General features: G+C 36.4%; 1 protein-coding gene across 11 annotated transcripts in view; it reads right to left on the bottom strand.

The window, feature by feature from the left end:
* BIRC6 (baculoviral IAP repeat containing 6) overlaps positions 1 to 22,902 on the bottom strand; it is a 218,837-nt gene that overhangs the window by 156,292 nt on the left and 39,643 nt on the right. For all 11 annotated transcript variants that reach the window (XR_014018696.1, XM_081265581.1, XM_081265578.1 and 8 more), the window contains exons 7-10: positions 18,114 to 18,336; positions 17,875 to 18,035; positions 14,869 to 14,927; positions 1,865 to 3,259 (exon numbers count right to left, since the gene is read on the bottom strand). Coding sequence is in view for 10 of the 11 variants with exons in the window: in XM_081265581.1 (XP_081121707.1) it covers positions 1,865 to 3,259; positions 14,869 to 14,927; positions 17,875 to 18,035; positions 18,114 to 18,336 (1,838 nt within the window). In the remaining variant the exon portion in view is untranslated. The remainder of the gene's footprint in view (positions 1 to 1,864; positions 3,260 to 14,868; positions 14,928 to 17,874; positions 18,036 to 18,113; positions 18,337 to 22,902) is intronic.

The raw sequence follows: 22,902 nt of genomic DNA on the forward strand, positions 1-22,902 counted from the left end.
ACAACATCTTTGTTTGTATGTGGTGCTGAGGATCGAACCCGGGCCTCATGCATGCCAGGTGAGCACGCTACCACTTGAGCCACATCCCCAGCCCATCAATCTATTTTTAACTGCTATTAAATATTTAAATACCTAAATGTTTAAGGCTTAAATGCTATTTCCCTGAGTTGCTTTAAGCATATCTCATCAAATAACTGAAATCATTAAACCCTTCCTCCATTTCTGGAAAACACTCATGTCTTATCTAAGGATGTGCCCTAGGGCCAGAACCCTCCAGTTCCAAACTTAACTTCCTTTTGGATGATTTATAGTTAAGTTATATTGTTTTAACTTTTTAAATCTTTTGAATTAAAAGACTGCAAATTATTGTAGATGGACAACTACATCTACAATGGATTCAATGTATCATTTCTTGGCTTTTGTCACACTCTGGCATTAAATAATGTATATAGCTTAAAGCACCCTGATGACCGATAACCCAGGTGTGTATCCTGGCTCAGCCATTTTTTAGTTCTGTGGCTTAAGATAAGTTACTTTACTTCTCTTTCCCTCAGTTTTCTTATCTGCAGAATGGAGACAAAAGAAAGTACATACTTCATAAAGTTGGATTTCATAACTAAATAAATTGACAAAGGTAAAGTTCTTAGAATAATGAACTGACACATATGTAATCAATAAATTAAAATGTAATCAATAAATTAAAATTACCTGATACCTCAACATTTAGTAGTTGTTCTGAACTTCTCAACTCTAATTCAAAGTTCTGCATTACTCATTTTTAAATTAACCTAATTAGATTTTAGTATTATTTGAAAACATTTTTTTCCTTGTTATTTCAGTATACGTAGTTTAAAAAAAAGGCAATTGGAACCTCAATATTAGCCATTATTCTCCCTAACCAAACTATTGTAATCTATGAGGGAAAGCTCAGGTTAATGCCTACCAGAAGAACAGATAAAAGGTATGTGTAGCTCTTCTCAAATCCCAAAACCCTTGGCTGTATATCTTCTGACCCAATACTTCCTACTAAACTCTCGATAGAACTATTTGTTATTCCTCATATTGTTAGCAATCCTTTTCAAAAACTGCTATATTGGGCTGGGGATATGGCTCAAGCGGTAAACACACTCGCCTGGCATTGGGGTTAGGTTCCATCCTCAGCACCACATAAAAATAAAATAAAGATGTTGTGTAAACCGAAAACTGAAAAATATTTAAAGAAAAAAATTCTCTCTCTCTTTAAAAAAAACTGCTATATTTCACCAATTTAAAATGTATTTAATGGGAAAAAAAAACGGAAAAAAAGCATAGGGCTTCAAATGTTTCAAAACTGATTGCCAATCAACCAATATTAGGAGTACATCAGGAAAAAAAAAAAGTTTATTTGGCAAAACTCATAATTACCTGCTAAGTATTATTATTTCAGGAGGAAATAAGGACCAATAAATATCTATTCCAAAAACCTTACATACATTATTTCATTTTACTCTAATAAGCCTGGGAAATAGGCCTTCTTATCCTAGTTTATAAATACATGAAGATTTACTGAATTTAAAATAACTTGTACAAGGTCACAAATTTGAGCAAAGGCAAAGGCAGGTCTAACAGTAAAAACAACAGGCTATTTTCCTGAAGTTAAAGCAGAGAAGATACTTTCCAAGGGATTTATTAACTTATTTATAAACATAATTCTTACTTAGGGTGGCAGAAAAAGTTTTAAGAACACTTAAAACAGTAAATTACTTCATTATAAAATAGTAAATTCCTCCCCATCTATATGGATCTTAATTTCATATTAGGTATGCACATAAACCATATATAAGGGTTTTATAAGATTTACGAAAGAAGCAAAAAAATAGCTTACCTTTGGTGCATGCACATAGCCTGTCTGTGCCCGAGCAGTAAATGACAGAAACAAATGTATCCTGTTCTTCAGTGCCCTCCTTTTTGGGCGGTTCTACTTTGGCCAAAATTTCAAAATTTGAAAGATCTAATATCTTTACATAACCTCCCTGAGTGGTTATTACCAGGTGTCCAAGAGTAGAAATGTCAGATTTTTTTTCTCTCTCAATGCCATTCTTTGAAGTTAACTGCATTTCTTCAACAGGTTCCTCACAATCATCCTCTCGATTATCCAATATATCTGGTGGAAGCAAAATGAGCGAGGTAATCGTGTCCTGGGGATCTTTGATATGTTGGATTTTTATTGGCTCCTCTTCTAAAGTCACTATCCGAGTGGCATAATTCATTTTATAAAGTAATAAATATCCACCACTAACATTCCTCTGCTCAGGCTGAATTATCAAAGGAGACTGTACATCTGCTGGTGGTTCATGATGGATTACACTAATATTTGCACCATTCACTACAGCAAGATTTGATTCCAGCTCACCTTTCCGTCTATTACATAGTGCAGAGTTTAATTTATTTAAATTATTCAAGGCCTCTACTTGATTTATTGCACTCAAGGATTCAACAGGGCACGTCCGCAGTCCTACCAGTAAGTGAATTCCATCAGCACAAGGAGTTATTGAATCTATACAAAGATTCTCCTCCTCTGCAAACTTCGGCAGTCTCAAGCACTGAACCAAAGTCCCAGGCTTGGGAAATACAGAGTTCCACTTCTCAGAATCTGGAGAGGTAAGGTTGGCTGCAGCATCCGCAAATTGCTGAATGTAAGTCACAGGAGGATCCTGCAACAACAATTGCTCCTGACTATCCAGCTCCATTTCAATAATCTGTGGAACCGTAAAACCATCATCATGCAAACTTTTACTCATAATATTGTTCATCTGTGAAAACATTTTTCCTGCTTTCTCATCAGATTCTTTGATGCTATAAAGAAGTAAAACAGGTAAAGTCCTCCTTACAAGAGGAGAATTTAATTCTGAATTAGTGCAGGATTCATTGTCAGTTGACCCCTGTTCTGATATACTTTCACCCTGAGTTCTGCTTAAACCATCCAGTGACCTGTGTGAATTACTACTAATGGGTGAGGTAGCAGGAGATTTATAGGTTAATAAACCTCCAGCTAATAAACATGGAAAGGGAATGTTGTGTTGTTCCTGGTGCTTTTCCTTTATCTTCTCACTCTTAGAGTTTGTTAAGCAAGGATTTGCCCCAAGTTCTTCAAGATCCTTAACAGTATCTTCAAGCACATTTGCAACAATCTCCCACTGAAGTTTTTCTGGCTGTTGGAGAATGCTGAGTGCTGTTATATCAAGGCTTACTTCCATGGCTTCCTTCTGTGATGTGTGCCCTTTGAAAAGGAACAATATTTATTAGATATGACCTTGTTAATTTAAATCAAAATCTGTGGTTTAACATGTTCACATTTATTTTTTACTCATCCAGTCAGTGCATTATAGTAAGTCAAAGGATTTAAAGTATTTTAAAAGACATTTAATCAAATCTGAGATGAACCTATTCAGAAAATTACAAAGGTATTCAAAATTATTTTCAATTTCAGAACTTACTCTACTGAGGTACTGAAAACCTGCTTTAAAAAAAAAATAGAAAATTAGTGATGGGGTTGTGGCTCAGTGATAGAGTGCTTGCCTCACATGTGTGAGGCACTGGGTTCAATCCTCAGCAGCACATAAAGTAAATAAAGGTACTGCATTCATCTACAACTAAAAAATATATATATTAAAAAAATAGGAAATTAAAGAGCTAAAGAATCAGTATATTAATTATTCATCACTTTAAATGAATATTAAAACAAGATCTCTGTACTTTAATTCTAAACCAAAAAGACATCCAATACTACTGATGTATCTAATTTACATACTTCGAAAAATATCTAAGAAAAATTATTATAATCTTGATTGAATTTTCTTTATTCCTTAGAAATCAAAGCACCATTTCTTCTTTCTTATCCTACCATGCTGATTATCAGTGAATTATAGTTGTGTGAAATTTACTTCTAATCTGAGCTTAGAAACAAATAATAACTAGAAAAAAAAAGTTCTGCAAAATCTATCATTTTAAAGTGAAACACAGGGGCTGGGATTGTGGCTCAGTGATAGAAAGCTCCCATAGAATGTGCAAGGCGCCGAGTTCAATCCTCAGCACCACATAAAAATAAATAAATAAAATAAAGGGGCAGAGCTGCCCCCTCCCCCCGCGCCAGCAAGGTAGGCGGAACTGTGACCACCAACCAACAGAACAGGCTCAGTGGCCTGCGGAGGGGCAGAGCTACCAACCACGCCTGCAAGGTAGGCGGACCTGTGACCCACCAGCAGGTCAGGCCCAGCAACCTGGGAGTAGCAGAGCCACCCCGGGATGCCCCACCAGCAGATCAGGCCCAGCGGCCTGCTGAGGGGCAGAGCTACCCCCTCCCCCCGCACCTGCAAAGTAGGCGGACCTGCGACCCACCAGCAAAACAGGCCCAGTGGCCTCCTGAGGGGCAGAGCTGCCCCCCCTCCCCCCCCCGCCAGCAAGGTAGGCGGAACTGTGACCACCAACAGAACAGGCTCAGTGGCCTGCGGAGGGGAAGAGCTGCCAACCATGCCTGCAAACTAGGCGGACCTGCAACCCACCAGCAGGTCAGGCCCAGCAACCTGCGGAGTGGCAGAGCCGCCCTACGCGCCTGCAAGGTAGGCGGACCTGCGACCCACCTGCAGAATAGGCCCAGCGGCCTGCTGAGGGGCAGAGCCGCCCCCTCCCCCTGCGCCTGCAAGGTAGGCGTAACTGTGACCACCGACAGAACAGGCCCTGTGGCCCGTGGAGGGACAGAGCTGCCAACTACACCTGCAAGGTAGGCGGACCTGCGACCCACCAGCAGAATAGGACCAGGAACCCGCAGAGGGGCAGAGCCGCCCCACTTGCCTGCAAGGTTGGCGGACCTGCGACCCACCAACAGAACAGTCCCAGTGGCCTGCAGAAGGGCAGAGCTCCCCGCCACCCGCGCCTGCAAGGTAGGCGGAACTGGGACCGCCGACAGAACAGGCCCAGCGGCCTTCAGAGGGGCAGAGCCTCTGCCCACGCCTGCAACGTAGGCGGAACTGCGACCACCGACAGGACAGGCCCAGCGGCCCGCAGAGGGGCAGAGCCGCTGCCAGCGCCTGCAAGGTAGGCGCCCTTGCTACCAACCAGCAGAACAGGCCCAGCGGCCTGCCGGTGTGGTAGGCACATTGCCCCAATTGGAGGAGGAGCAGAGCCCCTGCCTGCGCCTACGCGGGAGACTTTGCAACTATACAAGAGTAATACAAATATATAGGGGGAAAATTCAATAACACAACAGTTTCAGCAAGCAGAAAGAAACGCGAACAGTATGAAGAGACAAGGAAAGAAAGGACCACAAGCAATGCAGGTCAACTCAACATTAGAAGAGGTAATATCTGCAGCAAATGGAATGTCAGATAAAGAATTCAGGATATACATGCTTCAGATGATCTGGAGTCTCAAGGAAGACATTAGACAGCAAAATCAGACAATGAAAGATCACTTCAACAATGAATTACATAAACAAATCCAGGAAGCAAAAGATCAACTATACAGGGAGATAGAGGTTATAAAAAACAAACAAACAGAAATCCTAGAAATGCAGGAAGCAATAAACCAACTTAAAAACTCAATTGAGAATACTACCAGCAGAGTAGAACACTTAGAAGATAGAACATCAGACAATGAAGACAAAGTATTTCAACTTGAAAAGAACACAGACAGCTCAGCAAGACTGTTAAGAAACCATGAGCAGGGCTGAGGCTGTGGCTCAAGTGGTAGCGCGCTCGCCTGGCATGCGTGCGGCCCGGGTTCGATCCTCAGCACCACATACAAAGATGTTGTGTCCGTTGAGAACTGAAAAATAAATATTAAAAAATTAAAAAAAAAAAAAAAAAGAAACCATGAGCAGAACATCCAAGAAATATGGGATAACATAAAGAGACCAAACTTAAGACTCATTGGGATACAGGAAGGTATAGAGGTCCAAACCAAAGGAATGAGCAATCTATTCAATGAAATAATTCGAGAAAAATTCCCAGACTTGAAGAACGAGACAGAATCCCAAATCCTAGAAGCCTACAGGACGCCGAATGTGTAAAATCATAAGAGATCCACACCTAGACACATTATAATGAAGATGCCCAACATACAGAATAAGGAGAGAATTTTAAAAGCTACAAGAGAAAGGAAGCAGATTACATTTAGGGGTAAACCAATCAGGATAACAGCTGATCTCTCAACACAGACTTTGAAAGCTAGAAGATCCTGGAATAACATATTTCAAACACTGAAAAAAAATGGGTTCCAACCAAGAATTGTGTATCCAGCAAAATTAAGCTTCAGGATGGAAGATGAAATTAAAACCTTCCACGATAAACAAAAGTTAAAAGAATTTGCAGCTAGAAAACCATCTCTCCAAAAAATCCTCGGCAAAACATTACAGGAAGAGGAAATGGAAAATAACAATGAAAACCAACAGTGGGAGGTAGGACAGTAAAGGGGGGAAAATAATCAAAGAGGAAATCAAACCATGTTCAGTAACATAAATAAACAAATATGGCTGGAAGAACAACCCATATCTCAATAATAACCTTAAATGTTAATGGCATAAACTCACCAATTAAGAGACACAGGCTAGTAGAATGGATCACAAAACATGACCCAACAATATGCTGCCTACAAGAGACGCATTTGATAGGAAAAGACATACATAGACTGAAGGTGAAAGGTTGGGAAAAATCATATCACTCATGTGGACTTCGGAAACAAGCAGGAGTGTCCATACTCATATCAAATAAAATAGATTTCAAGCCAAAGTTAATCAAAAGGGATAAAGAGGGACACTACATACTGCTCAAGGGAACCATACACCAACAAGACATAACAATCATAAATATATATGTCCAAAACAATGGTGCAGCTATGTTCATCAAACAAACTCTTCTCAAGTTCAAGAGTCTAACAGACCACCTATACAATAATCATGGGAGACTTCAACACACCTCTCTCACCACTGGACAGATCTTCCAAACAAAAGTTGAATAAGGAAACTATAGAACTCAATAACACAATTAATAACCTAGACTTAATTGACATATATAGAATATACCACCCAACATCAAGCAGTTACACTTTTTTCTCAGCAGCACATGGATCCTTCTCAAAAATAGATCATATATTATGTCACAGGGCAACTCTTAGACAATATAAAAGAGTAGAGACAATACCATGCATCTTATCTGATCATAATGGAATGAAACTGAAAATCAACGATAAAAGAAGGAAGGAAAAAATCATGCATCACTTGGAGAATGAACAATAGGTTACTGAATGATCAATGAGTTATAGAAGACATCAAGGAGGAAATTAAAAAATTCTTAGAGATAAATGAAAACACAGACACAACATATCGGAATCTATGGGACACATTGAAAGCAGTTCTAAGAGGAAAATTCATTGCTTGGAGTTCATTCCTTAAAAAAAGAAAAAACCAACAAATAAATGATCTCATACTTCATCTCAAAATCCTAGAAAAAGAAGGGCAAAACAACAGCAAAAGAAGTAGAAGGCAAGAAATAATTAAAATCAGAGCTGAAATTAATGAAATCTGAAACAAAAGAAACAATTGAAAAAATTAATAAAACTAAAAGTTGGTTCTTTGAAAAAATAAATAAGATTGACAACCCTTAGCCATGCTAACAAAGAGAAGAAGAGAGAGAACTCAAATTACTAGCATACAGGATGAAAAAGGCAATATCACAACAGACACTTCAGAAATACAGAAGATAATCAGAAATTATTTTGATTCCTTATACTCCAATGAAATAGAAGATAGTGAAGGCATCGATAAATTTCTTAAGTCATATGATCTGCCCAGATTGAGTCAGGAGGATATAGGCAACCTAAACAGACCAATATCAATTGAGGAAATAGAAGAGACCATCAAAAGATTACCAACTAAGAAAAGCCCAGGACCGGATGGGTATACAGCAGAGTTCTACAAAACCTATAAAGAGGAACTAATACCAATACTTTTCAAGCTACTTCAGGAAATAGAAAAAGAGGGAGAACTTCCAAATTCATTCTACGAGGCCAACATCACCCTGATTCCTAAACCAGACAAAGACACTTCAAAGAAAGAAAACTACAGACCTATATCTCTAATGAACCTAGATGCAAAAATCCTCAATAAAATTCTGGCGAATCGAATACAAAAACATATCAAAAAAATTGTGCACCATGATCAAGTAGGATTCATCCCTGGGATGCAAGGCTGGTTCAATATACGGAAATCAATAAATGTTATTCACCACATCAATAGACTTAAAAATAAGAACCATATGATCATCTCGATAGATGCGGAAAAAGCATTCGACAAAGTACAGCATCCCTTTATGTTCAAAACTCTCGAAAAACTAGGGATAATAGGAACATACCTCAACATTGTAAAAGCTCAGGCTAGCATCATTCTGAATGGAGAAAAATTGAAGGCATTCCCTCTAAAATCTGGAACAAGACAGGGATGCCCTCTCTCACCACTTCTGTTCAACATAGTTCTTGAAACACTGGCCAGAGCAATTAGACAGATGAAAGAAATTAAAGGCATAAAAATAGGAAAAGAAGAACTTAAATTATCACTATTTGCAGATGACATGATTCTATACCTAGCAGACCCAAAAGGGTCTACAAAGAAACTATTAGAGCTAATAAATGAATTCAGCAAAGTGGCAGGATATAAAATCAACACGCATAAATCAAAGGCATTCCTGTATATCAGCGACAAATCCTCTGAAATGGAAATGAGGTCAACCACTCCATTCAATATCCTCAAAAATAATAAAATACTTGGGAATCAACCTAACAAAAGAGGTGAAAGACTTATACATTGAAAACTACAGAACCCTAAAGAGAGAAATTGAAGAAGATCTTAGAAGATGGAAAAATATACCCTGTTCATGGATAGGCAGAACTAACATCATCAAAATGGCGATATTACCAAAAGTTCTCTATAGGTTTAATGCAATGCCAATCAAAATCCCAACGGCATTTCTTGTAGAAATAGATAAAGCAATCATGAAATTCATATGGAAAAATAAAAGACCCAGAATAGCAAAAACAATGCTAAGCAGGAAGTGTGAATCAGGTGGTATAGCGATACCAGACTTCAAACTATACTACAGAGCAATAGTAACAAAAACAGCATGGTACTGGTACCAAAACAGGTGGGTGGACCAATGGTACAGAATAGAGGACACAGAAACCAACCCACAAAACTACAACTTTCTTATATTCGATAAAGGGGCTAAAAGCATACAATGGAGGAAGGATAGCATCTTCAACAAATGGTACTGGGAAAACTGGAAATGCATATGCAACAAAATGAAACTGAATCCCTTTCTCTCGCCATGCACAAAAGTTAACTCAAAATGGATCAAGGAGCTTGATATCAAATCAGAGACAAGGCATCTGATAGAAGAAAAAGTTGGCTACGACCTACATACTGTGGGGTCGGGCTCCAAATTCCTCAATAGGACACCCATAGCACAAGAGTTAATATCTAGAATCAACAAATGGGACTTACTCAAACTAAAAAGTTTTTTTCTCAGCAAAAGAAACAATAAGAAAGGTAAATAGGGAGCCTACATCATGGGAACAAATCTTTACTCCTCACACTTCAGATAGAGCCCTAATTTCCAGAGTATACAAAGAACTCAAAAAAATTAGACAATAAGATAACAAATAACCCAATCAACAAATGGGCCAAGGACCTGAACAGACACTCTCAGAGGAGGACATACAATCAATCAACAAGTACATGAAAAAATGCTCACCATCTCTAGCAGTCAGAGAAATGCAAATCAAAACCACCCTAAGATACCATCTCATTCCAGTAAGATTGGCAGCCATTAGGAAGTCCAACAACAACAAGTGCTGGCGAGGATGTGGGGAAAAGGGTACACTTGTACATTTTTGGTGGGACTGCAAATTGGTGCAGCCAATTTGGAAAGCAGTATGGAGATTTCTTGGAAAGCTGGGAATAAAACCACCATTTGACCCAGCTATTCCCCTTCTGGGTCTATTCCCTAAAGACCTAAAAAGAGCATGCTACAGGGACACTGCTACATCGATGTTCATAGCAGCACAATTCACAATAGCAAGACTGTGGAAGCAACCTAGATGCCCTTCAATAGACGAATGGATAAAAAAAAAAATGTGGCATTTATACACAATGGAGTATTACTCTGCATTAAAATGTGACAAAATCATAGAATTTGGAGGGAAATGGATGGCATTAGAGCAGATTATGCTAAGTGAAGCTAGCCAATCCCTAAAAAACAAATGCCAAATGTCTTCTTTGATATAAGGAGAGTAACTAAGAACAGAGTAGGGAAGAAGAGCATGAGAAGAAGACTAACATTAAACAGGGATGAGAGGTGGGAGGGAAAGGGAGAGAGAAGGGAAATTGCATGGAAATGGAAGGAGACCCTGAGGGTTATACAAAATTACATATAAGAGGAAGTGAGGGGAAAGGGAAAAATAATACAAGGGGGAGAAATGAATTACAGTAGAGGGGGTAGAGAGAGAAGAGGGGAGGGGAGGGGAGGGGGGATAGTAGAGGATAGGAAAGGCAGCAGAATACAACAGACATGAGTATGTCAATATGTAAATCAATGGAAGTGTAACTGATGTGATTCTGCAATCTGTATACAGGGTAAAAATGGGAGTTCATAACCCACTTGAATCCAAGTGTGAAATATGATATATCAAGAACTATGTAATGTTTTGAACAACCAATAAAAAAAAAGTATTGAACACTAATCCACCAAGGGAAAAAAAATATAATAAAGGTATTGTGTTCTAATGTATGAAATATGATATGTCAAGAGCTTTGTAATGTTGTGAACAACCAATAAAAAAAATGTAATCAAAAAAAAAGGTATTGTGTTCAACTACAACATATATATGAATGAATGAAACACACATATCTTCTGTACTATCTGCTAATTATAGTTCATTTAAAGGAAGCTCACTCACAATAACCAAAAAAGGCCTAGCTGCCCTTCAATAGATAAATGGATAAAGAAAATATGGTGTGTGTGATATACACGTATATATATTACAGACACACACACATGGAGTATTGCTCGGCCAAAAATAACAACCTTTAAGACATTTGCTGGTAAATGGATGGAACTAGATACTACCATGCTAAGTGAAATAAGTCAGTCCCAAAAAGTCAAGGGTCAAATGTCTTCTCTATTATGCAGAAGCTAATCCAAAGCACAGGCGGGGAAGTTTGAAAAAAAAAAATAAGAGAAAAAAGATTAGTAGAGTAGATAAAGTAAAAGGAAGGAGGGATAAAGGAGGGATGGATAGGGAAAGATGGTGGAATGAATCTACCTAACTTCCCGTATATGTATATAAATATACCACAGTGAATCTCATCATCATGTACATCCACAAGACATTAATTAAAAAAAAATACTATACATAAATAGCAAAAAGATCAGTAGAGAAGGGGGAAGGGAACAGGTGGGGGGAAAGGGGAAGTACTAGGGATTGAAATAGAACAAAATTCCATGCCTTTATGTCAAAATGAATTCCATTGTCATACATAACTAAAAAGAACCAATAAAAATAAAGGGAGAGCTGGGGTTGTAGCTCAGTGGTAGAGCACTTGCCTACCATGGGTGAGGCACTGGGTGTGATCCTCAGCACCACATAAAAAATAAAGGTTAAACTTTATTACTGGGCTGGGGATGTGGCTCAATCGGTAGCGCGCTCTCATGGCATGCGTGCGGCCTGGGTTCAATCCTCAGCACCACATACAAAGATGTTGTGTCTGCCGATAACTAAAAAATAAATATTAAAAAACAATTCTCTCTCTCTAAAAAAAAAAAAAGAAAAAAAACTTTATTACTAAAAAATGAATTCATTAATTAAAGGGAGTACAACTACACTACATTATACCTTATTGAACTTTCTTACCTCTTCAAATAATCCCCATACAAAAGTTTTATGCAGGCAACTTTCTAAAGTAATCAAACTTCAATTTAAACTTTTCTTTGACCTCCTGTCAAACATTCTCACTCTTTGTCAAAAGGCATGTATTCTTAATGCTGGTATGTGTTCCAAAACCAAAATTTTTTTGAGATGATCTAGATACCTCCTTTTTTCTGGGAGAGGGGGTAACCGGGGATTGAACTCAGGGGCACTTAACAACTGAGCCACATCCCCATCCCTATTTTGTATTTTAGAGACAGGATCTCACTTTAGAGACAGGATCTCACTGAGTTGCTTAGTGTCTCGCCTGTTGCTGAGGCTGGCTTTGAACTCTCAATCCTCCTGCCTCAGCATCCCAAGCCACTGGGATTAAGGACCTGCACCACAGCAACTGGCTTAATTACTTTTAAAAGTCTTAATCTTCAACTGAAAAATGTCTTATGAAGTCTCTTAGATTGCACTCACATTTTTTAAACAATTCTTCACACAACAGAATTCAACTGAACGAAAATTAGTACCTAGAGTTTATAAATTTTCTAGATATTTCGGAAAAGGAACACATCTTTCATAAGAACTGATACATGTATGGCTACTCCACAAGCCTCCAGAAAGTTACAAATAAGTCTTTTAAGATAACTAAATTAGTTTAGAAGAAATATAGTTTCTTTTTTTTTTTTAAAGACAGAGTGAGAGAGGAGAGAGAGAGAGAGAGAGAGAGAGAGAGAGAGAGAGAATTTTTAATATTTATTTTTTAGTTCTCGGCGGACACAACATCTTTGTTGGTACGTGGTGCTGAGGATTGAACCCGGGCCGCACGCATGCCAGGCGAGCGCGCTACCGCTTGAGCCACATCCCCAGCCCGAAATATAGTTTCTTATGAAAAAATGAGCTACTTAAAAATTCTCAATTGAGGCAGTTACAATTTTTGAACAGAAAGGGTTTTTTTTTCGCTTTTCAAAGCTACCTTTTAATTCTACACACAGACAACATTCTCCTTAAAGATGTGTTGCCATATGCAGTCAACAGAAATGTGAAAATTTTTCTAGGTGCTGACAAATGAAGTCAAAAGATAATTTTAAAAATTCTAAAGTTAGAAAAGGGATAAGAAAATAAACAATACATCTATTATTAATTACAAATATACACAGTAAGATCTTTAAGATCTATAAGAACTATACCCAGAAAAAAAGAACAAAGCTAGAGCATGTAAAGGTTACAATCAGAATCAAAATTTAAGGGAAAAAAAAGAAAATAAGAACATTTAATGCAAACACTTCACATTACAAAGGAAAATCTTAAACCCACACAGTTTAAGTGGCCCAGCCTTTTGTTAATCACTTTCAAAAAGATTTCATGATAAATTAGAATTTAGAGAACATGTATTACTCTATAATAACCATAATTTTTAACTACTGTACTACACAAAACCATATCTCTTCTAAAGAGATTTATTTAGTTACACATATCCTTAGTTCATGACATTTGGCATTAAATGATAGCCACAACTTATTTACAGTCATTTCTTTAAAACACTAGCTACTTTTCAGGTACTATGTTCCAAGTCTTACAGCTATACATTTAAAGACTAGAACTATGAATAATATGAATAATCAGTGCTTTACATATAAGGAAATGCAACTGGACAATAAGTAACAGAGTTGGAGTATAAATTCTGACATAATAAAACTAATTTGAGAATCACTATTATTCTTTCCTATAAAATAACATTAACCTGGGTGTGGTGGTACACACCTGTAATCCCAGCAATTTGAGAGGCTGATGCAGGAAGAATTGCACATTCAAGGCCAGCCTCAGCAACTGAGCAAGGCCCTCATTAATTTAGCAACTCCATGTCTCAAAATAAAAATAACCTAAGAATGTAGCTCAGTGGTAGAGCACCGCTGGGTTAAATCACCAGTACTAAATAAATAAATAGATAGATAGATAAATGTAGTATGCTTGGTACTAAATTTATCACACTTGATAGATACTTTCAAATTTATTTTCCATATACTTTTCTTTTAAGAATAAAGAGCTTTACATTTATTTAAGAGAATACATTATACACTATGTACTTACCATTAATTCAAGATTTCTCGACCAATCTGGAAAGAAAACTTGGAATGGAACCACCATTTGACCCAGCTACCCCACTCCTTGGTCTATACCCAAAGGACTTAAAATCAGCATACTATAGTAATCAACCACATGAATGTTTATAGCAGCTCAACTCACAATAGCTAAACTATGGAAACAACCTAGGTGCCCTTCAGTAGATGGATGGATAAATAAACTGTGGTATACATACACAACAGAATATTACTCAGCATTTAAAAGAGAATAAAATTATGTCATTTGCAGGTAAACGGATGGAGTTGGAGAATATCATGCTAAGCAAAGTAAGCCAATTCCAAAAAAAAAAAAAAAAAAACTAAAAGCTGAATGTTCTCTTTTAAGTGGATGCTGATCCATAAGAAAGTGAGGGTAATGGAGGAACTTCAATGGGGTAAGAGGTGGGGGCGGGGAGGGGGTATGAGGGCAGGAATGAAATGGACATCATTACCCTAGGTACATGTATGACTGCACATATGGTGTGACACTATATCATGTACAATCAGAGAAATGAAAAGTGTGCTGCAATTGTGTACAATGAATCAAAATGCATTCTGCTGTCCTATGTACCTAATTAAAATTAATTAATTAATTTTAAAAAGATTACTAAAACTGCAAAAAAAAAAGAGCAAAGAAGAGACATCGAAGATTTCTGATACAGAAAGATTTGGGTTTTCTGCACAAATTACTGAAAATTTTGAGTTTGCATTAACTAAGAAATTCAGACTTAAACAGTATTTAGCTTTACCTAGAATAATAAATAGAAGGATTTACAAAGAAGATAATCTAATAATTTTTACATACCTGTCACAGAATCTGATCTGGAATGCTCTTCACTGTCTGAATCCTCCAGTAAATCATCACTTAAATTGAAAGTAAAAATGAAAAACAATCTGAATTCGATAAGAAACATTCATCATGAGGAATCAAAACAAAAGTGTAATGTTAAAATCACTGCTATACATCTCAAATGTAAACAACATAAAAAACTATTAAAACTAGCTGAAATGAAATACAATAATAAAGTCTTAATCACCATAAATCATTAAATAAATGTCTACCTGAAATAGGGTGTGGAAACTTACAGGAATCAATATAACATTTAGGGATTTGAAATCTACTATGTGACTGGCGATAATTTAGGCAAATAAAAGGGTACAGAGCAGCAGTTAATAAATTTAAGCATAAGCTTGCAAAAGTAAAATTTTAAGGACTATTCTATTATTGAATTTAGAAAAGTTACTTTAAAACCTAATAAAATTGTACAAATACATGTGTAAGTACACATACTCATACCAACATGCATTTCATTTTTATTTTGTGGGGTTTTTCTGTTTTGTAAAGGCTGCTAATAACTCCTTGACAAACTATTACACTCAGAAGTTAGAGGTTAAAACAACAATAGTCCCTCCTTTGAGCATCACTCAAGTGGCGATTAAACTGTCAGCCTCCCTCTTTGAATCGACCCCTATCCTCTCTCTCTCCACTGTTAGCCAACAAGAAAAAACAGGTCACTACATACAAAACAAACATAATATTGGGCTCTGTCTGGACTCTCTTAATCAAATCAGCAGCACATCTTACAGTGGTTTCTAAAATTCTGATACCTCATTATGAAAACAAAAAGATGCATTTTGCAGAAAGAAAAGGCAATTTTACCCTTTTGAAATAATACACTTAAGTCTGAAATGCGGAGACATTTATAATGTTATTTGATTTCTAGTTATGGTCTCCACTGAAAACGCTTAGGGATACTACATACCAAGGCAACATTTGAAATTTGGGAGGGGTTCACCTAAATAATTTTAACAAAGTTTCTGTTTTAGTTTTTTTAAGTGATAATCATTGTTCATAAACTAATTTAATAGTATAATTTAGGCGGGGGAGGAGGAGGCAGGAGGATCGCAAGTTCAAAGCCAGCCTCAGCAAAAGCGAGGCTGTAAGCAACTCAGTGAGACCCTGTCTCTAAATAAAATACAAAATAGAGCTGGGGATGAGGCTCAGCAGTCGGGTGCCCCTGAGTTCAATCCCCAATACAAAAAAAAAAAAAAAACAACCTCACACAACAAAAGCAAGCTGCTTTCCCATCGCTCTCACATGGATTTGTAACTGAGAACAACCATGAAGCTTTAATTCAGTATGTTCTCGAGCACACACCACCATCAATAATTTCCACATGCTATTACCAAAGAGGAACTAGACAGTGATAATCTTCCTAAATTAATTTCCCAATAATAAAATAATTCCCATTAATAAAATTTTACATACTTCGTAATGAAGTACATGCCACCAAAAGGGATTGTGAAGTAAAATAATAAATCGCTGAATAAATGTAGCACCAATCAGTAACATCAGAAGCCCCTGCAGATGAATTGGTAGATACCATCAGTATCTAAAGACATCTGATGACAGTTAAACATCCTCCATTTCACATTGCTACCTAACCTCTTACCAGTGATAGCAGGTATTGCTTATCATCAATATCATCAACTGAATGGCTTACTGCCTCCTTGGGAAATCACACAAACATTGTTGTGTGATCCAGGCCGAGTACACAGTCATAACTGCAGAAGTTCATAGAAAACAAGTGGGTGAACTGGGATTTTAATTTGATTCTCCTGCCCGACACAAATCAGTAAAGTCACAAAAATCAGCTACCTGTCAGAGAAGTTGAGAGGAGAATCTAGAAGAGCAATTTTAATGTTTCTATATCAATGATTATGATGCCTCAACTCCCTGTTCACTAATGGTATACTGTTTTAAATAATTAGGTCCTCTTGCTTTATCTAACGACATTTCACTTTCATTAGTGAAATTTTATTTCCTTTTTTTTTTAATATTTTTTAGTTGTAGTTGAACACAATACCTTTATTTTATTTATTTATTGTTACATGGTGCTGAGGATTGAACCCAGGGCCCGACATGTGCTAGGCAAGTGCTCTACCGCTGAGCCACAACCCCAGCCCTATTTCCTTTTTTTTTCCTTTTGTATTTTATTTAGAGACAGGGTCTCACTGTGTTGCACAGGGCCTTGCTAAGTTACTGAGGCTGGCTTTAAACTCGCCACCCTGCTGCCTCAGACTCCCAAGACACTGGGATTTCAGGTGCGCACCACCACACACAACCTCACTTCCATTTTTGAGGTGCTAATGAAAAATGGGAAACAAATCATTTGTTTCAACTGCTCCATGAGAAGATTTAATTTTAAAAAAGTGAATCACAAATCTAATCCAAGGATTTGATTTTTTTATGCTTTTTTTCCCACCCCGACCGCACTTTTGGTATGGGGGTTGAACCCTGGCCATTGTACCTGCATAGCATATGCTTTTACCACTGAGCGACACCCACAATCAATCAACTTTATTTTTCTTATGGAAATTATTGCCAACTGACAGAAAATAAGAAAGAAAAAAAGGTTACAGGCCAAAGTATTTCTGAATGAAAATTTCTCTTTGAGAATCACAGGTTTCAGATTTCTGACCAGACATTTTTTTTTAATAATACTTATTTATTTTTTTTAGTTGTAGTTGGACACAATACCCCTATTTCATTTGTTTTTATGTGGTACTGAGGATCGAACCCAGTACCTCACACGTGCAAGGCAGGTGCTCTACCACTGAGCTACAGCCCCAGCCCCCAGACATTTATTTTCTAATTTTGATAAATTCTGACATTTATTTTCTGATTCTGAAAAATTTTATAATCTTGATAAATTTCTATGCCCCTTTAGGTAGAACAATGAGAACATAAAATTTTTAAAAAGAAAACTTGTAACATTTATAAATACTACTAAAAAAAAAATTCACATACCTATCTCCTTCCAATTTTGGTATATCTGAGCAACTAGAGGAATCCTCCAGCCATGCCAAAGTTGGTCTCCTTGAATCAACTCCTGAGCTAGGTTCTCCTGATAGAATAAGCTGTTGTACAATTGCTGGATCATAGGCATTAATTTCAAACTTTAAGTGCACCTAAACAAATGAAAATCCTAAGTTTACAATTGATTTTTTTTTCAATTATGAATCTGTTACTTCAAAAATAAAGCATACCTTCATGAGTTTGGAAACATCCCATATGCAGATCTTTCCTCGTTTTGTTGCAGCTGCTAGAAAATGGGGGCAACTCCCAGACCCAAAGCAAGATATTCTGTCAGTTCCATCCGTACAAGGAAACTGTGCAGGACTTGTTGCAAGTGTGACTGACAATGGCACATTCTGTGTGTGCTCACCTTTAACAAACGGGCAGTTTGGAGAATGTCTCTCATGTTCCGACCTGTACACAGATTAAGAAATAAAAAGATTACTGAAAAACGAAGCAGTTAAACTAGTACATTAAAACAGAACTCCACATAAATGTCAAAATATATTCTACTGTCATGTGTAACTAAAAAGAGTAAATAAGACTTATTAGAAAAAAAACAGAACTTCAGGATCAGCTCCTTTTTTGTAAAAAACTCAAGTCACAAAAAGTCAGCCTCAAAGGAAACTGAGAAACCAGTACTATAATTCATGCTATATTAGCATATTGATAAAATAGTCTAAACTCCTGATATTACTTCAAAATGGTTTCCTACAATTCTCCACCACAACTATAAATCACATATAGTAGGATATCAATAAATGCAACTTATATCACAAAGTTTCTAGTAAACAAAACTCAATAAATGGAATTACTGTCAAAAAGTTTTTACTAACGCTCTGAAAACAGAGATCTCTTAAGAATACAGATAAAAAATATTTAAATAACAAGTATATGGATAAAATTACATATTAAAACACAAAAATATACCTTTCATATTCATTGTAAGACACAATCAGGTAAGTAACTCATAAATAAAATTCCTTTTCAAAAAACCTAAAAGAGGTTCAGATGTTATAAATTTCTGATGTTCAGAAAGTATACACTACAGGCTGACTTCCATATCCATGGGATCTGCTTCTATGGATTTAACCATCAGTGGATAGAAAACATTTGGGGAAAAAACTGCATTAGTACTGAATATATACAGACTTTTTTCTTGTGATTAAGCCTTAAAAGGCACAGATTGACAACTATTTACATATCAATAATGTTATATAAATATTATAAGTAATCTGAAAATAATTTAAAATTACATGTAAGAATGTAAATAGGTTATATGTGAATAAAAAGGGACTTGAGCAGCCTTAGATTTTGTTATTCACAGAGGGTCCCAGAACCAATCCCCACAAATAGAGAGATACAACTGTACTTCTTTCAAGTAACTGCTTATTGCACAAAACTAAAATGTTAAATTAGTTTACTAGAAAACCATAAAGAAACATAACATTTAAGAATTTTAAAAAAGGTTAGGAATGCAAAACAAGACCTGGTATAATGATTTGAATTTTTTCAAATACTCAAAGCAGAATCAACTTTTAACACTCAAAAATTATCGGTTCAAAGCCTGGAGCAGTGGCACAGGCCTGTAATCCCAGTGGCTCCCCTGAAGCAGGAGGATGGCAAGTTCAAAGGCAACCTCTACAACTTAGCAAGGCACTAAGCAACTCAGTGAGACCCTAAATAAAATACAAAATAGGGCTGGGGATGTGGCTCAGAAGTCAGAGCCTCTGAGTTCAATCCCCAGTACCAAAAAAAAATATCTGTCCAACTTTGTGACTTCTTTATTATTTCTTTCTAGTTTTCGTTTTTCTCTTGCATGCTTCCCTGCCCGCTTTTTTACTTTGATTAGTTTTAATTATAAGGTATTTGAAATGTCAGGATCCTATTACTTTAAAAAAAAAAAAAAAAAAAAAACCTTTTCCCTTACCCACTTGTATATTTCCATAGCAAAGAAAGGGAGAGAAAAGAAAATCTCCCTCATAAAACATGGTATTACTTAGGGTATACATATTTCTTTTTATATGGCAACTACAACTTAACCTGTATCTATATACAAATTCAGGGTAATCTGAAATTCAGATGTCTTCCATAAATCCTTTCACATTTCACTGCCAAGCACATATTTGGACCAAATTCCCTCCAAGCTAAATTCCAATGTATTTTTCACCCTTTCATCTTCCCTGAGGTCTAACTTCTTTATTAAAATGTTACTTATACAAGTTACACATGACTATATAAAATAAAGCCAAATGAACTTCAGTTATTTCTTTTTTAATATTTTTTAAGTTGCAGATGAAAATAATACTTTTATTTTATTTTTATGTGGTGCTGGGGATTGAACCGAGTGCCTTCCACATGGGAGGCAAGCACTCTATCACTGAGCTACAACCCAGTCCAGAACTTCAGTTATCTTATCCTACTCATCCCCTATCCCAAGTCCAGGTAACCATTATTATGAATTCAACTTACATTTTTTTATTGCTATTGTTTATGAAATAGGGATTGAACCTGTAGGTAATCTACCACTGAGCTACATTCCCAGCCCATTTTTATTTTAGTTTAGTTTATTTTGAGACAAGGTCTTGATAAATTGCTCAGGCTTGGCTCAAACTTGTAACCCTCCTGCCTCAGACTCCCAAGTAGCTAGGTTTACAGACATGAAACACCAGGACCAACCAACTTATATATTTCTAAAATTTTTTTTTTAACTTTGCTTTATTTATTTATTTTTTAATTTGGTGCTGAGGATCAAACCCAGTGCCTCACACGTGGTAAGTGCCCTACCACTGAGCCACAACCCCAGCCCCTTTAAAATATTTTTATACGGGCTGGAATTGTGGCTCAGCAGTAGAGCGCTCACCTTGCACGGGTGGGACCTGGGTTTGATCCTCAGCACCAAATAAAAATAAAGGATTGTGTTGTGTCCATCTACATCTAAAAAATAAACATTAACATATATATACATATATATATATGTGTGTGTGTGTGTATATATATATATATATATATATATATATATATATGTATATATTTTATAAGTCTACATATATATGTACACAAAGGGTTTTTGATTACTTTAAATAAATCAATGTCATTATACAAATCAGTCTATAATCATTTCCTTGATACAAGAATGTATTAGAGGGCTATGATTGTGGCTCAGTGGTAAAGCACTCGCCTTGCATGTGTGAAATACTGGGTTCAATTCTCAGCACCACATATAATAAATGAATAAATAAAGATCCATCAACAACTAAAAAAATATTTTTTAAATAATATATTGGAAAGTTACTGGTGATTGTTAACAAATATCACAGTGTTCATTCTTTTTAATTGTTGGATCATGTCTATCATATGAACATATTATATTTTATTTGGCTATTCCACTCCTGATGGGTATTTAAGAATGCATTTCACTGTCATGTATTTAAAAAATAAAATCAATTAAAAAAAAAAGATGCTTCCAGTTTTTTGCTACAATAGCCATTTATTTTATGCCTCCATGCATATTAAGGCAATTAATTCCCTAGGGCAGATAAGTAAAAGCAGAATTATTAGGTAATTCTTTTTTTCTTTTTAAGAATTCAATCTCCCTCCAAAGTAACTCTATTAATCCTATCATCAAAATAGAAGAGTGGCATTACCCCTTTCAGATTATCCCTTCTCTCCCTTATAAATTCAAAAAGTGCCCCAGCTCAGCTATGCAGCCTCTGCCAATCCCCTTCCATCCATTCAGAGCATGACTCCAGGCATTCAGAGACCCCATAAACTTCTTGGGTTTGAGGAATCCCCAAATTTAGAGCAAAGAAGAGGGGGAATCATCAAGGCAATCAATCCCTGATAATACCCCCGACTCTGCTGCTAAAAAAAGGATTCTGACCAGCCCAAGTAGAAAATTTAAATCCACTTTCCCACAGAAAAATTTACAAGATTATATTCTATAAAATCATGGTATAATTTTTCAAGTAAAGGTTAAGTAACTTTTTGATGACTGTCTTTAGAAATACATATACATACACACACTCACACACACATATATACATGAACACAAACACATATGTATATATATTTAAATGGAGCATGTGTGACAGACAGGCAAAAAGCCTGCTTGCTTCTATAGAAAGAAATGAGTCCCAAACAAAAACTTAAATCTGAAGTTGGTCAACTAAGTCTGTAAATAATGCAACATGAATTTCTCATATACTATTTTCCAGTTCAGACTGATCCAAATGTATAGGCTTTACCAGTTTCACTTCATTCACACCAGCTGATGAACATTCAGAGACTATTAATTTTAGTACAAAATGACATCTTAAAACAAAAAACTGGTTCAATCACTTACTACCCATTTGTCCTTGAGCAAATGATATTTTCTTCATTTTAAAATGGTAATTCCTATCTAACAGAGTGACTATAATTAGGGAATATTCTCAGATCTCTCATATAAAATGGAGATGATAATAATACCTACTACAAAGATCAATGTGAAAATTAAATGAATTAAAAATATACAAAGTTGGTCGGGCATGGTAGTGCACTCCTGTAATCCCAGTGACTCAGGAGGCTGAGAGAGGAGGCTCACAAGTTCAAGGCCAGCCTCAACAACTCAGCAAAGCCCTAAACAACTTAGTGAGACCCTGTCTCAAAATTTATAAAAAATAAAAAGGGCTGGGGAATGAAGCTCAGTGATAATGTGCTCCTGGGTTAAATCCCCAGTATCAAACACACACACACACACACACACACACACACACACACACACACACGTTAATATTTGCTATTATTATTATTATTTCTATTAATAAAGCCTCAGAATAGTGAAAGAGGTTCCAAAATATAACTTCTAATTATCCAGGTTCTAAAATTGCATGCATCAGAATTTGAAGACATCAGATACACCCTAAAATTACATCAAAATTAGACACACATACTATAAGGTCCTCCTCAATGGGATTCCCTACTGACAGATTCCCTCAA

The sequence above is a fragment of the Spermophilus citellus genome (assembly GCF_964194105.1).
Source record: "Spermophilus citellus genome assembly, chromosome: 13".
NCBI classification, from domain to species: Eukaryota; Metazoa; Chordata; class Mammalia; order Rodentia; family Sciuridae; genus Spermophilus; species Spermophilus citellus.